General features: G+C 38.9%; 3 protein-coding genes across 7 annotated transcripts; all 3 read left to right on the top strand.

The window, feature by feature from the left end:
- The first annotated feature begins 3281 nt into the window (after positions 1-3281).
- LOC103984342 (hydroxyproline O-galactosyltransferase GALT3-like) lies at positions 3282-4370 on the top strand. Its single transcript, XM_009401828.3, has one exon. The coding sequence runs from the start codon at positions 3289-3291 to the stop codon at positions 4231-4233; it is 945 nt and encodes a 314-aa protein (XP_009400103.3). The 5' UTR covers positions 3282-3288; the 3' UTR covers positions 4234-4370.
- Positions 4371-5163: 793 nt separating this feature from the next.
- On the top strand, positions 5164-10268 carry LOC135581867 (uncharacterized). Of its 4 annotated transcripts, none has more exons than XR_010513216.1 (4): positions 5164-5543; positions 6818-8571; positions 9461-9751; positions 9848-10268. XR_010513216.1 is itself a non-coding variant. In XM_065181743.1 (4 exons), the coding sequence occupies exons 1-3, from the start codon at positions 5220-5222 to the stop codon at positions 9675-9677; spliced, it is 2292 nt and encodes a 763-aa protein (XP_065037815.1). In that variant the 5' UTR covers positions 5164-5219; the 3' UTR covers positions 9678-9724; positions 9848-10268. The 4 variants fall into 4 exon arrangements, 3 of the variants coding, with proteins under 3 accessions (XP_065037815.1, XP_065037814.1, XP_065037813.1); XM_065181743.1 differs by having other exon boundaries at positions 9464-9724; XM_065181742.1 differs by having other exon boundaries at positions 9461-9683.
- A 486-nt stretch (positions 10269-10754) lies between these two features.
- On the top strand, positions 10755-15784 carry LOC135673051 (uncharacterized). Of its 2 annotated transcripts, none has more exons than XM_065181745.1 (10): positions 10755-11257; positions 11332-11399; positions 12211-12281; positions 12482-12730; positions 13041-13198; positions 13300-13355; positions 13454-13506; positions 13602-13722; positions 14545-14642; positions 15542-15784. In XM_065181745.1, exons 1-10 carry the CDS (start codon positions 10935-10937, stop codon positions 15611-15613), a joined length of 1269 nt encoding a protein of 422 aa, XP_065037817.1. In that variant the 5' UTR covers positions 10755-10934; the 3' UTR covers positions 15614-15784. The 2 variants fall into 2 exon arrangements, with proteins under 2 accessions (XP_065037817.1, XP_065037816.1); XM_065181744.1 differs by having other exon boundaries at positions 10757-11257; positions 13041-13204.
- The last annotated feature ends 365 nt before the right edge of the window (positions 15785-16149 follow it).

The raw sequence follows: 16149 nt of genomic DNA, 5'->3' as shown, positions 1-16149 counted from the left end.
CAATTGGCACTTCGAGGAAGATCCGATGTTCGAAAAAATAGATAATAAATAAATAAATATCAATAAATGAGTACAATGTAAATATATACGACGAATTTTAGAGTCTCTTTTTTTTTTTTTAACTATTTCACGAGAGTTCTTCCTTTTTTTTATATTTTAAAAATATAATATTTATTTTATCTTAATACTTTATTACTATTAAAATAATCAATTCATACCAAATATAATATCAAAATCATGAATCTTTAGAAAAAATATACCAATAAGAAGTTCTTGTTGTTCAATATAAATCTAACAAGATGGACAGATTAAGTTTTCTATAAAAGAATCATTAACTAATAATTATATAAAGCATATAATCTAGTTATTTAGGTTAAGTATTAAAGTAATAAGTAAAAATATAATGAAACAAAAGATAGATTAAAACTAGGATCAAATAAATTTTTTATATTTTTATTAGAAACATAAATAATGCCTTCAACTAATGACATACAATAAATCGATCAATCTTTTTTATACCTGTTATAGATAAAATGATATGATTATTACGTAAGCACCACATAGCCAATAACTCAATAACACGTGGTCGATACATTGAGACTATGTGATAACTCACTGGAAATAGTATTTATTCTATTAATTGCTCCATATGATAAATTGACCAATCCCTTATGTATAAGATTTATAATTTTAATATTTATAAATATAGTTTAAGTATTATTAACATATTGGCCCAGATAAGATGAACGATTTTCACATCGACACTACATGACTAATAATTCGATCGCATATGATCTACATGCTAAAGCCATGTGGTTAACTTACTGGAATTACATGGCCAATCACTTAGTATCACATAGTCGACTCACTTGAACCATGTGGTCGACAACTCAATATTATATTGTCCACACATCAAGGCCCGGTGGTTGACACCTCGATGCTCAAAATCAACACATTGACACATGACAGATTCATCCTGTGTCACTAAATAATCTCTCCTCGCCTAACAAATCTTTATCATGTGTTCAATCATCACATCATCTCAAACTTAGCATGGCTAGATAATAATTATGCTTGAGATCAATCCATCACATTCCCACAAGTGAGCATGCCATTCGAAGCTAAACCGATCCCCCGAGTATGTCTCGGGATAAATCTTAAACTCAGAATCTATCCGATTTATCGATTAGCTTATTAACTTAAGCATCAAAGGAATATTATTAGGAGTACCTCCAACATAATTTTATAAAAAAATAATTGAGTTAGTGAAATTTGAGTTAACATCAGCTTGAAGAAAGAACATAGTTGGATTAGAATTTGTTTCCACCATAGATAATTAAAATTTGACTTAACACTAGCAAAACATTAGGGCAAATAAACTCAAAATCCAGTGAGAACTAACACATCTAAAAAATAATTTTTTAAAATAGATATATTTATTAGTTTAGGAATAAAAATAACTAAATAGGTCTTTTATATTAGATTTAGTGGTTTTTAATAAGTCTTAGTGTTGTTGATACCTCCAACAAAACACTATAAAGTTATTAAAAAACTTATGACTGAATAATTTGAGGGATTCACCATAAGGATCAATCTATATAGTGTAAATGGACTTACTGAAGCTGTCCAAGTGTCCATTTTTTGGAATATATATATTATTATTATTTGATGTAACATTTAGAAGTGGGTTATATCAATACATACCAATATTGATTTTTAGTCAATCAATTTGTTCTTGATGAAATCAATTTCTATGTATGCAATTCTTTAAAGCATGCCAATGATTGAGATCAAGAGTCATAGTGAGATGGACAGTTGGACTGGGACCCTTACTAGTTTTCCCTGTGCAGGTTGGCCTTATAGAGTTTGCACTGAGAGAAACAAAGTGTCATTTCCTACATTCCATCTTATTCTATCATCCCAATTCTATCCTTGTGCTACAACTTTCCTTCACTTTCTCTTCCTTTCTCGATAATTAGAAGCATAAACCATTATCTTGACATCGCAAACTAGTTATCGTCACTGAAACATTCTAAAAAATGCATTTGGCTCCATGAAATTTTAGATAATGGATGAACAATGGCATCAATTCGTCTCTCTCTCTCTCTCTCTCTCTCTCTCTCTCACTCTCTCTTCCCAATGCTGCAGAACTCTCAAGGCTGAGCTAAGTGCAAGCTGTGAGTCTGAGACTGCAAGAGTTGACTGAACATATTGTCACCGAAATCTTACTTCTTAAGGTGCTCATAAAAGCCAACTTAGTCTACGAAAGATTCAACCTAGAATTCCTTGTGCCACCTCAAGTCTCAGCCGCAAGGTTTCTCATGTGACTTGACCTGCAGAAAAGTCAGAAATGGATGGCTTCTACGTACACTCAGCTATTTCAACCCAAGCTTAGATTTTGAACATACACGGAAGAAATGTAGTGCATAATCTCTGAAGTAGTCATGCCCATAGGATGTGAGTTTTCTTTAACTAGTTTGTAGGCACGAAACCATAATAGGATAGATTCCATCATATTATAGGTCCCAGAAACATGAAGAACAGCCATTGTTGACGTATTTATATATTTTTGTGTGGAGTCGCAAGTAATCTTTGTAGATAGCAATCTATTCAACACACAGCATCCTTAGCGTTGACATCTCTCTTACTTTTACTAGTTGCTTCATGGTCCAGTCTTTTAGAGAGAGAGAGAGAGAGAGAGAAGCATTAAAAGTACGGTAAACTTAATCTTAGGATAGTCTTGCAAGCCGCTTAGCGTTGACAGTAATCTTGGTAGATAGCAATCTATTCAACACACAGCATCCTTAGCGTTGACATCTCTCTTACTTTTACTAGTTGCTTCATTGTCCAGTCTCAGAAAAGGCCACTAGATATTGTCATTGTCATCCTCTTTGCAACTCGAAGGAAAGAAGCGGCTTGCAAGACTATCCTAAGATTAAGTTGACCGTACTTTTATTGTTTCTCTCTCTCTCTCTCTCTCTCTCTCTCTCTAAAAGACACGTTCACCCATGCATCATCACATGCTGGTAAAATGTAGGGCGTAAGAACTGGCACACAGTAGACTGTAGACTTCTTAGTGAGTTGAACATCTTGAGTTGGAGAAGAAAACCCAGTGAAACAAGTGGTATGGCCTAAACTCGAGAATTATTTTGGGTATTTAACTGTGTATAATCTGTTTATTTACTCGTAGTTTTGAAGACTACGCTGCTTGTCACCCTAAAAACAAGTGGTATGGCCTTCAACTATAAGACAACAGCTTTCTCAGCTTCCGGTCTCGCACAAGAAGCCATGAAGAAGCCTTCTCTGTATACGTCTTACGCCATAGCATTTGTCCTCCTTGCGGCAGCCATGACAGCTCTCGTCTTCTTCGTTATCTACCCCAATGAGTTCCGGCTGCAGTCCATGGTCACTTCCCGGTGCGGGTCACGGCCTTCCTCCTCATCCCTCTCCAGCTTCGTTGAGCCGGTGACGCCGGAGCCCGACTTACGCCTCCTCATCGGCATCCTCTCCCTCCCGGACAGCTACGAGCGCCGCCACCTCGTCCGCGACGTCTACGCCCTCCAGCCCGACGTCGCCAACGCCCGCATCGACGTCCGCTTTGTCTTCTGCAACCTCACCAAGGAGGAGCAACGGGTGCTGGTGGCCATGGAGATCATGCTCTACGACGACATCATCATCCTCGACTGCGCCGAGAACATGGATAACGGTAAGACCTACACCTACTTCTCCAGCCTCCCCAAGATATTGGACGGCGGCGGCCGGCCGTACGACTACGTGATGAAGGCGGACGACGACACCTACTTCCGGCTGCAACTGCTGGCGGAGTCGCTGCGGAAGCTACCGCGGGAGGACATGTACTACGGGCTGATCACTCCCTGTCTTAACTGGCGGACCAGAGACCACTACATGTCGGGAATGGGCTACATACTGTCGTGGGACCTGGTGGAGTGGATTGCGACGGCGGAGACGCCGAGGAATCATCAGGTCGGGCCGGAGGACAAGGTGATGGGGACGTGGCTGAGGGAGGCACGCCGTGGGAAGAACGAGATCAACATGGAGCCGGTGATGTACGACTACCTGGAGGGGGAGCCGCGCACGTGCTACCGGCACGAGCTGGTGCCGGACACCGTCGGCGTGCACATGCTCAAGAACAACTGGAGGTGGGCGACGGCCCTCAAGTACTTCAACGCCACTGTGGGCCTCAAGCCTTCCAACCTCTATCACACGTCTTGAAGCTTCTCATTTGATGCTTCCTTCCTCTGATCTCTCTCTCACGAATGCATGCGAGTAGCACAGTGACGCAGATCCATAGGAGAGGTTGGCAACAACTGCAAGAGAATGTAATGCAAGAACTTCTGTGTTTAAGATTGGTGTTAATGCAGATTATTTCCAAATGCACACATGATGGCACACGAGCACCGAGGCACCTCTATGCCAACCACCGCCGGCCAAGTCAAGTCAATACTCTACAGGGTATATATTCTATTGCCACCATCTTGCTTGGACGTGAAGTACTCGTACTCAAGTCAATAGAATGTCCAGTGTACGTCGCCATTGCTACCACGTTAACTGAGCTACAATTACTTAGGTCTGAGTCCAACTGATCACGTTTCCAGATCTGGCTTAGTATTTCGTGCCAAATCTCTTTCTCCCTCTCACTGAAACTTCGGTTTGGCTCATCACGTTTTCTTAGCTGCTGATGCATGATGAAGTTTCACCAGCGTCTGATGTGGCTATGCACTAAACCTAAAAGCTTTTTCTTCTCTTGTTCATGCAATACTACAGCTATAAGGCTCCCCTGCACCTCCTCCTCCTCCTCCTCCTCCTACTTAAAAGACCTGTACCGAGGGGTACAGACCATTATACTAAACGTACTGGATGATACAAGCCTCGTATCGAATGGTTCAGATCTGTTCGATGAATACCATCCGTCTCGAGATGTCCCGGGTGATATTACAGAACTTGATCCGATCTACTCTTGTCAACGCAGCTGCTTTATTGGTTCTTTGACCAAGACCGGTCCCACATGGTGTGTTCTAGCCCAAGCCCATATCTTTGATGGGCTTAGCCAAGTAGCTCGGCCATGAACAAGTCTCAGATGACGTCACCAACAGAATCGCCGTTATAAAAGGAGGCCAAACCCGGTAAGACTTAAGAGGGGCAACCGAACCCGAACCCGAACCGAACGCTCCCACTGGCCCCTCCTTCCTCCGCCCCTGATGGCGTTCGAGATCCCATCGACTCTCATCCGCGAAATCCAGGCCGGCCTCCGGCGAGAGGCCGGCGTCCCGTTCTACGACCCCGACGATCCGTCCCTTCCCTCGCTACCCTCCGTCGAGGACGCCGTCGCCGCGCTTGACCCGGACCTCCCTCCATCCCTTCGCTGCGACCGGTGCCGCGGCGGCCTCCTTCGGGGCCTCCGGTCCACGATATGCATCTATTGCGGTGCGGATCGGGGGAAGGAAGGGAACTCCCACTCGATTTCCTTCAATTCCACCGTCGCCTGCCGGAAGCTTCTTGACTATCTTGGGCTGGATGGATCCGTGAGTGGGATCCTTTTGATATTCGAATTATTTCGTTCTTCTTTTGCTGCTACACTGGATTCTAGGAATTCTCAATGTGTATACTTAACAAGTTTTTGCTTATGCCATGAAATGTTAGTTTGCATTTCCGATTTAACTCTAAAGAGGGGACTTTTATGAATCCCTAGGTAAAGAAAGAAAAAGAAAGAAGGGGCCTTAGGTCAACATATCGAATAAGATAATTAAGCTAATAGCATCAACATATTTCTTTGTTTCTAAGCAACTAATCATTTCGGAAAGCTAGGAGTAGTATAGTATATTGACATATTCCTTTCAACTACAATAAGATATTTCTTAAATATATTATTCCTTGTTTCAGAAAGAAAAATGGTTAGTATTTGATAAGAGTTTCATTTTTAAAATTTATGTTACTTCTCATTAACTGGCACCGCAGGGACCATTTTCTCTGTGATGCAGAGAACTTATATTGTACTCATGTGATCGTGCACTGCATAGAACCACACACAGAGACACACTATAAATTTAACGAGTAAGGGTTATCAAGTCTGAAGCTTATGCTGTTTAGGATTAATGATAGTGATACGAGGAAAGATAGATAAAAATCCAAAAAAATTTTAGTAGAAACTATAATTAAAGATTTAGGTACTCTGAATTTATCTTTTTTACATATTTTAATGATGGTAAAAAAATTCATGTAGCTGATCTCGAGTAGTTGGGACTTACGGTTTTGTTGTTATTGTAATCTTATGTTGCTTAGGCTAATCAGCCTAGACGAATTTGATCCAACACTTATTAGTTGTATGTTGAAGTAATAGAGGATTGAATTAAGAGGACCCAAACTAGACATTTGGCCAGTCTATTGACACTTTTATGAGGACAACTGTCCTTTATTACTATATATCTTTCTAAAAATTGAAGAGGCTTAACAAATGATTGTTAGGTTTTCCACATGTGTGCACTTACACATGCACCCACGGACATATATGCATACATACGTAGTGCAAGGAAATTATGAGCCTGGTTAGTAGTCCGAGATTTTCCTATGAGGAGCCTAAATCCTGCAAATTCTGGCATGTGTCTTGTGTAATTTGGGTGAAGAGCTATGATAGTTACATCTGTGTGTCCTGGGTGTTCTATCCTGATTTCTGTCAATTGATAGTGATAAAGATGAAAAAGCTTTTACATTGCCAGGTAATGGCAAATATATGTATCTTAGTAACTTTGACCCTTCTAAGTAGTTCTTTGGCAATCTTATTGGAAATCATCTTTTGCAGGAAGCTGTTTTACTTGACATAGAACCAAGTGGTTCCACCTCAAATAAGGGCCAGGCCACACCAAAGGGTGAGTTGGTTTTGTCTGATCTTTTAGACTTGGTATTAAGATGGCCTTCAGATAAGGAGGATGTTGAACATAACTCTACGGTCACTATGCCTTCTCCTGATACATATGCTTTGAGCTTGACTGGAATTGACCTTGATAACTTTTTTTCTGAAAAAAGGAGGGAGACAACTTCTTTTGTTGCTCCACAATCTGACGGAAAAAAGATGCTGAGGGAGAATACAGATACAAAAAGTCATTCATTTTCTGGTTCAGAAATCTTTGCTGCATTTGAGAATCTGCAGACTACTGACAACAAAACAAACTCCCTTGGCGATGATTTTGGTGATTCATTTGCTGTCTGGGATGCTGATTTTCAATCTGCTGGTACAAAATCTAAAGAAGTTAGTCCCAAATCATTTGACCATTTTCAAGATTCTTCAGGTCACAATCTTGCTCATGCTTCAAAGACTGGAGCCACTATAGACCAGCTTGAAAGCATAGAGATGTTTGATAAATCTGATCCACCATCTGTTAATGAACAGTTCCAAGATGATCTTTGGCCCATAGAAAATGTGAATATGTATGCTTCAGATCCACTTAAACATGAAATTCACAATGTCACGGAGAATAGTGTCTCAAACAACGTGTCTAGCATAGGCATAGATGACTTTTCTGTTCAGGAGAATCTATGGCCTACAAGCAGCACCAAGGAATCTGAGACTTCTATTCCCACTAATAGTAATGAGGACTCTTTTGATGCTTGGCAAGGTTTTACCAACTCCATTGAAGCAAGGGGAAGTTCATCAAGTCCAGCAACTGCAGCTGGAACTGGGCTAACCTGGCCTAGTCATTCTTCTGAAACAAAGGCAGCAAATATCTTCCCTGCAAGTAGTGAAAAAGAATTGTACATCAATAAATCCATAGATAGTAACAATAACTGTAATGATGATTGGCAAGATTTTGCTGGCTTTGAAGGAAAGGGAAGCTCAACAAGTCTTGGGACACAATCTGGTAAGGCAATCTTTGAGCACCCTGGGGAAGTAAAATCAGTTGATCCATTGGATACAAGCTCAAAAATGGAATCTGACAGTTTCACAACTATGAATATCATACATGATTCTTCTGATGCTTGGCCAGATTTTACTGGTTCTAGTGAAGCACTGGGAAATTCTTTTAATCAAAGCAGTCAAAATGGGGTTAACTCACATAACAATTCTTCAGAAACCGTAGCAGTGGATCCCTGGTCTACAGGGAACTCAAAGGATTTGGACAAAAATATGCCTTTAAATAATTATGATGACTCTTTTAATGATTGGCAAGATTTTACTGGCTTTGCTGAAGCACCAAAAAGATCACCGAATTTGGGGGCTCCATCTGGTCCCACATTGTTGGAGCAACCTTCAGAAACAAAGTCAGTGGACTTATTGTCTACAAAAGGAAAAACAGAATCGACAAATGAGCATGATGATTCATTTGATGATTGGAAAGATTTTTCCAGCTCCATAGAAGTGAAAGGAAGTTCATCAAGTTCTGGAGAACAATATAAGGCCTCTTTATTTGGGTATTCTTCAACAACAGATTCAACACAACAGCAGAATATGAAATTTGGTAGTGACCTACAGACAGATATCTTTTTAAATCAACTGGAAGGCCAGAAAAGTTATTCTGATGGAGAGGACATTCAACTAGATGTGTTGACTTCTGACAGGTATGCATTTACTGATTGTAAACTTCTTTTGGTTATAGTAGCTAGATTTTACAAAATAACAGTAGAGATGATGAATACCCTTATTTAGCTGTTTCAATGGTATCTGCAGTACGTGTCATTTAAATAATACTTTACTAATGGCATTGCTATAAAATTTTTTATGCCTTCTAGGAGAATCAAAATTGACCAGAGGACATCATATCACTGTTCACTATTCTTTATGTTTATAAGCTTATTGTTGTTACTATTGGTTATATATTTCATTTTAGACCATTTGGTTTACATAGGTTTGGTATTTGACACCAACTCTGATTCTATCTCACTTCTGGAGGCTATCAAAGTAAAGTCACAATGAATACGTAGAAGGAAAATATATACAAGGGAAGCTAAAAATATGGAGAATATATGGGATGAGAAAGAAGAAAAGAAGGGCAGACTGCACTCAAACATATATATTGAGAGATCACCTTTACATCCTATCTTCAGCAGCTGAATATTCACTGGCCCACCCCTCTGTTTCTGAGGACATCAAATGCTCCTCTGATTAGTTTTTTTTTTATAATGTCAATACTTGACTGTGGAGTACATTTTGTTAGCCAACTTTTATGTAAAGTCTTCACGATCTTAGCTGCCTTCACTGAACATAGCAGTATTTACTAGAGTTCATTATGATTTTGCTACTGTAAAAACAATGAAACATCAAATCTAGGGTATTTCATGTTTTTCTACTCAAAGAAACGTATTCTTCCTGTGGAACAATTTCCTTAGGATCTGAAAATTTGATGTTAGCTCATTGATTATTGGGGAATTGTATATTGTTTTTTTTTTGTGGACATACTTGTTAGTCATTGGTATAGTATGCATGTTGTTAATTCTATCCCTCTTCTAGCAGGGTGAATGGAATGGATCAGAAAACTGCTGCAGATCCTCATTCTATGATGTGGGAGACAAAAGGAACTATCGAGAGTTCTAATGCTAATTCAATTTTAGAACCTGCAAAATCCAATGTAGAGAAGTCATCGAGTCACATTCCTGATCTCTCCTTCATGCTTATAGATGAACTTTCCATCCCAGAGAAGTCAGTTACAACCGAGCCAAGTCTCTGACAACAAGCTGAGTTATTCTTTTATTTGGCACATTAAGATTAATTGGGGTACACTATCCTTCTTTTCTAGCTAAGGTGTCACATTTCCTTTTCTTTTACTCTTACATTAGGTAAAATTGCATCAGATTTCCAGTTCCAAATTTAAATTAAAAACTGAGTTTCATGTTGCAGTGAACGATATTAGGGAGGTACTTTTCATGGTAATGACCAGTGGATTACTGGTATATGGTAATCACAGCCCAGTTCGGTGTCGGAGCCGGAGCTGACAGGTATTGATTGCCTCCTGTGAGTGGAAACAGCAAGCTTCGAAGTCTTCATATGACTGCATGGGTGCTAGTCTGAGGAAGATGCCATTTTATATTGCCGGAGAGATGGTTTTCTTCAATGCATCATCGACCAATGCCGGTGTCTGTGTTGTTGCAGTTGCAGCAACATCCTCTACAGCTGGTGTGTCTCACCAGATACATGCTTTATTTCTAAATTCATTTGTGTATGTGTTTTTCCTGTACTTCTCTGTTTCTTTGAGCTCACTCTTGAGAATTCAACGATTATTATATAGTTAGTCATGAGTGTTATAATGTTATTTTGTTAATGCGGAACTCCTCTGCTGATGAACTTTTCTTGTTTTCATTTTCTTTTTGATCCAGTGCTGATGTTTTCTTATTCAGTGTTGTAGAAACCTACTTGGCTCTTGATGAACAGTGATAGGCTAGATTCGATGCAGCCTCAACTTGATTGCCTTTATGCTACTGTAAATGTGCTTAGTTTTTGTGTCTGAGGAGAATTTAGTGTCAGATTACATGAATTCGTCGTGCAGTATACGTAACGATCGCCTATTCCTCGATGCAGACGCGATGCGGAGAAGACCGCGCACGCAGAGTACATGAGAGAACCCGATGCGTTGATGCTGATATGACGATGCCATCGTACCGAGGTCCCACATGGTGTGGCTCGTTTCACCGATCGAGCCACTCCCCAAACCCTAAAGTCAATAATATTGGAAGGGGGGGTTTATTGCACTGCGAACAATTAAGAAAAGTATGAATAAAAAGAAGGATCGTTAACGGTTCCCAACGTTGGCCACCGTAAGATGGGATGAAGACGGGAGCGAAACGCGCAAAATAAAAAACACAGAACAAAACATTCATTCCGACTCTCTCTCTCTGTCTCTCTCTTGACCCGAGCTTCTGCTCCGTTGTCTTTACCCCTTGGAATTATTGCCGGAACATTCATCCCACCGCGCCCTTCTCGGCGACGGATGCTCGCCGCCGATTCGATGCTCCAGACCTCGAAGCTCGGCTTGGGGATCCCCCGCAGGCGCCGGATCCGCGGCACCACGGGACCGGATTCCGTGAAATTAGGGTTCCGGACGCGATCCGCCGCTCAGGAACAGAGAACCGAGAGTGGGGAGATGTTTTCCCGCCGGTGGATGTCTTGCTTCAGGGTTTGCGTGGGCAAAGGGAAGAAGGCGGAGGTGGAGTCCATCCGCGGAGGTGAGGACCTCTGGGACGCTGCCTCGGCGGCGCAGCAGGGAAGCTTCCCGGAGCATCTCGTTGTAATGGTTAATGGCTTGGTTGGGAGGTTGCTCTCGTCTTGTTCTTTGTCTGTCGTTGCGTCCTTAAGTGTTGCGCTCTTAAATTAAGCCAATTTCGCAGTGCTGATGATTGGAGGTTTGCCGCCGAGCAGTTCGTCAAAAAGCTTCCAGATAAAGTAATCGTCCACCGTGAGTTTGGCTTTGCCTTCTTCTTGTTTTTGCTGGAGCAAAGTGCTTAGTGTTATTCATTGCTTGTTTTGAGTACTCAAACTTTTTGATGAAATACTTTATTTGTTAATCTTGCATCCATCTAAAATAGTCATAGTCCCCTTTTAGTTCTGTTAAACAGCTTTTCTTGTATGCCGATCAGAGGTTTGAATAAAGGAAAAGCCGATTTCAAGAAAGGTAAAACAGGGAGCATCTTCATTTGACACGTTAAAATCTTTTTAGATGTGCATCAGGTTATTACTCGATCAAGGCTTTCACTCTTCATCATGTATAAATTTTTAGATGTGCATCAAGATATATGTAGAATCAATTCTCTTGCCACAATATACAGTAAGTAGTACTTTGTCGCTGTGATTGTTGAGTTATGACATTTTTTTCTTCCTTTTCATATATCTGCATACATGTACTTTTGCATGATGTTCTCATTAGCTGTACAGTAAGTAGTATTTTGTCACAATTATCGTTGAGTCATTACTTTTTATTTCTTTCTTTCCATGTATATGCATGGAACTTCAAAAGGAATTCATAGAAACTGAATGATAGGTCTCTTAGTGTTGATTTTTTGGGTTGCTGCTAGATGGTTGTAGTATGTTTCTTATGTTATAAAATGGAATTGAAAACTATTTGTCTCTGTTTGGATTAATTAAAATAAAGCAATTAATATGTCTTATCAGAAAACTTGTGCATTAACATATAGGTAGCTCTGCCATTAAATTTGGCGCTGTTTATTTCTGGGCCAAAAAATTAGTTTTTTTTTTTTTTTTTCAAGCAGGCAGTGAGTGCAACTCTTCAAGGCTCACATTTGATGGGGTTGATTTGATGGGTGAAAGGCTAGCTGAAGAGGTAATTCTGTTAAGGCATTACTCAATTTTCATATTTGCGGTGTTAAGAGCCTTATTTGGTATGTAATATTTATCATTACCTGGTGTGATTTATACTTACCAGTGTGATTGATCAATTAGAAAAATTATGAACTATTTTTGGGGTGAACTCCATGCATGTAACTTATGAATGAAGCAATGAACCCGATACTTTTATTGTAGGTTATATCAGTTGTTAAGCAAAGAAGGGGTGTACATAAAATTTCATTTGTGGCTCACTCTTTGGGTGGCTTAATAGCCAGATATGCTATTGGAAGGCTCTATGAACCTATCACAACAATGGAATCATCTGTTGGCACTGAAGATCATGAAGACAGAGGCACAGGCATCAAAGGTAGAATAGCTGGGTTAGAACCAATGAACTTTATAACATTTGCCTCGCCTCACTTAGGTTCAAGAGGCCATAGACAGGTAAAAGTATTTTCCTTTTGTCAATTAATGACATATCAGCTATATTGTGTATTTCCTATATATGTCTGAGATAACATTCTGATATTGAGAAATATAGTTAGCTTGATATAATATGTGAGCTCTGATGTGTTTCATATCTAAATGAAGAATATTAAAGATATACGAAATATGAGCTTGTGAAAATTAAGCAGCTGTTGTAGGAAAACTGATAATGAGCTAAAATTTGATTGATAAGTACACCGATTGTAAAGAGACACAACTGTGTTTAACGCATTGGGTCAATGGGTCTTATGTAACTGTTAATTTTCAGCTTCCTTTTCTTTGTGGGCTTCCATTTCTGGAACGAAGGGCTTCTGAAACTGCACATTTGATTGTTGGGAGAACTGGAAAACATCTATTCCTGACAGATAATGATGATGGAAAGCCTCCGCTTCTCCTGCGGATGGTTGATGACTGTGATGATATCAAGTTCCGGTTTGATTGCATCTTTCTTTCTTTTGTGGCTAGTATTCCTTTGCAAGGTTTATGTTGGAAACTTCTGATGAATAGTCATTGCTTTTGACTTGCAGATCAGCTTTGCACTCTTTCAAACGCCGAGTAGCTTATGCCAACGCAAATTTTGATCGTATCCTCTTTGTGTTCATTGTTCTGCTATGTTGTTCGAACAATGTCTCTTTGTTTTAGTTGGTCATTTATCATATCATTGCTTAACTTGTTAAAAAGACATGGTAGGATGGAGAACATCCTCAATTCGGCATCAACGTGAGTTACCAAAGGTACATATATCATCTGTTTCACTGATGTTGTGCTCACAATTATTGATTATAGTTTTTATATCTAAACAATCTATCCTCGTTCATCCACCCTTCAGCATCATCTTCTTGTGCATGACGAGAAGTATCCGCACGTTGTTTATGTGGATAAAGGAGAAAGGATAAACAATCATAATGAAGTATCTACAGTAGCAGAAGCTCCAAAAGATGAACTGGAAGGTAAATTCTACATCACATGTATGTGTTCTTTATGTAATTTTTGTTAAATTTCTGATTTTCTTCTTGCATCTAAAAAACATTTATGATGGTTTTTTACTTCTAATTGCTGAACTACATGATAGATATGGTTTATGAATCTTTGTATTCTTTTCTTAATGAGGATAAATGCCACACTCTGTTGCACGTTGGGAGGATATGTTTCTCGATATTTCTTCTGCTTTTTGATAGTTGTGTATAGTTTAAGCATGTCTAACAAGTTTATCAAATTTTTGCTCCAGATATCGACTTATTTGTCTCTTTCTTTGGCTTGTTTGTGTCTTTGAGATGAATATCACTTTTAATATTGAAGCTTGTAAAATTCCTTTTATTCTATACTCATCTTAGGCCTAGGAGAATTTGAGAAGATGATTCGAGTTTCAGTATCTTAAACATCAACTTATTAAACCATTCAAACTGTGAACTGTCCTTTTAGCTTGTAAGTAGTTCTTTCTCAAATTTGACTTGCCAGACTTGGCACCAAGGATCACATCATGTGACAAACAGCATGAAGCACAATCTTTCACAGCCTGTAAAACAAGTACATTTGATGATATAGAATTTTGAAACTAATGCTGCCATCAACTCGAGTGAGTTCCATGGGGTTCTTAAGCTTATGTCAGGAGACCGATAACTATAAATTCTGTCAAAAGTTCAGTTGCCTGAAAATAACTTTCTTGGATTTTTTATGGAAAATGATAAATTATAAAATGTTGTTTACTCATCTAGGTTTGCATTTGTTTATTATTATTATTATAATATATATATTTTTTGCTTTTGGCACAGAGGAGATGATCAGAGGTCTTAAACAAGTATCTTGGGAGCGTGTTGATGTAAGCTTTCAGAAAAGCAGACAGAGATATATAGCACACAATACAATCCAGGCAAGAATTCTAAAAATAGTTTGTTGCGATTGGCTTTCTAATCTTAATAGCATTAATCACAAGAGTTCCTGAATCAAGAGCATGCATTATGAACTCATCTATTAGTTTAAGTTACTGTTATATGATTTATATGAATAACATTGATTTCTCCGATATTAAATGTATTATGTAATTGAATTTAACTTTGTCTTCCTGCCTTTGATCGTGCACCTATAATTTTGCCTTCATACACCATGGGCGTCAGACTCTTATGTGTCCATGTTGCAGTCATTGCAGTGGATAATTGTGAACCATTTTTAAAGAATTAACACCAGTCTTCATCATGGGGATTGCATCACATCATTTTATCAGGCTTGGAAATTTGAGTTCATAAGTTATTCTCTATCATCTTGCTCTGCTTTAGCAAAGCCATTGTCAGTGCATCACAATCCTTTTATGAAAAATTTTCCCTTCTTCTTCTAGATGAAAGATAGCATCTGAAATGTCTTAGATCACTGTGATTTCAGCATGACATGCTCCTTTATCCAGGTTTCTTAATTCTACATCTGGCTTTCATCTCAAACAAACAAGATCGCTTATCAGCTTCTTAGAAACAGATGCTTTTGGTTTCACCTTTCAAAGTAATTGTAGACTTTAGTATTTTTGATAAATTTCCTTCTTTGAACATTCATTTAAAGGTTTCTACAAGGTAAGTGTTCCTCTGGCTTGAATGCACCTCTGCTAGTTTGCTATCATAATATGAGTTCTTGGCTCATGCCACCATACTTTTCTTTTCTATTATGCTGTTGTTTTTATTTCCCTTTGGATAAGAATGCATCATTTACATATTGTAATAGATACTCAGCATCCTGTCCCTCATTGTTCATTATTGATTTTCTTATCTACTATAATAAATCCAGGTCAAGAGCTACTGGTTGAACTCTGACGGTGAAGACGTGATCTTCCATATGATAGATAACTTCCTCGTCTAGCCCTTCAACAGTTTTGATGGTCTTCACTTTGCAGCATCACCAATCTTACACACTCTGTTTTATTATGATCAACTGTCTATCTGTAGCTGTATTCAATTGTATTACTACCACTCCATTGTAAAAACTCATCTATTGTTTCCTGATGCATTTCCAAGTTTACTTTGTTGTTAATCGCATCAAATCCTTCTCACGAAAGCAAAGTTTTCTTTGTTTGGTGCAGGTGAAAACAGAAAATCTTGTTGTTTAGGTGCAAAGTCTTTTTTTCTTTTATTGATGCGCATATCAAGATAACTAGCAATTAGATGTTTTAGATTTTAGGCTTAAATATTCATAAATGTGACACAAGCAGGAGATTATATGCTTGATAAGATGACATAGCATGTACATGCTGTAGATCTATTTTCACCATTAGATAATGTCTCTCTCATTCCCTCCCCACCTCATATTCCTTTTTGATCTTGGTGCAGGCATCACTGTGTTTTGTTATGCTATGCTTAATTTTTAATAGACAGCATAACTTGATTGTTGCTTCCTAC

Source organism: Musa acuminata, chromosome BXJ1-5 (genome assembly GCF_036884655.1).
Source record: "Musa acuminata AAA Group cultivar baxijiao chromosome BXJ1-5, Cavendish_Baxijiao_AAA, whole genome shotgun sequence".
Taxonomy (NCBI): domain Eukaryota; kingdom Viridiplantae; phylum Streptophyta; class Magnoliopsida; order Zingiberales; family Musaceae; genus Musa; species Musa acuminata.
This window is presented reverse-complemented; position numbering and strand designations above follow the sequence as displayed.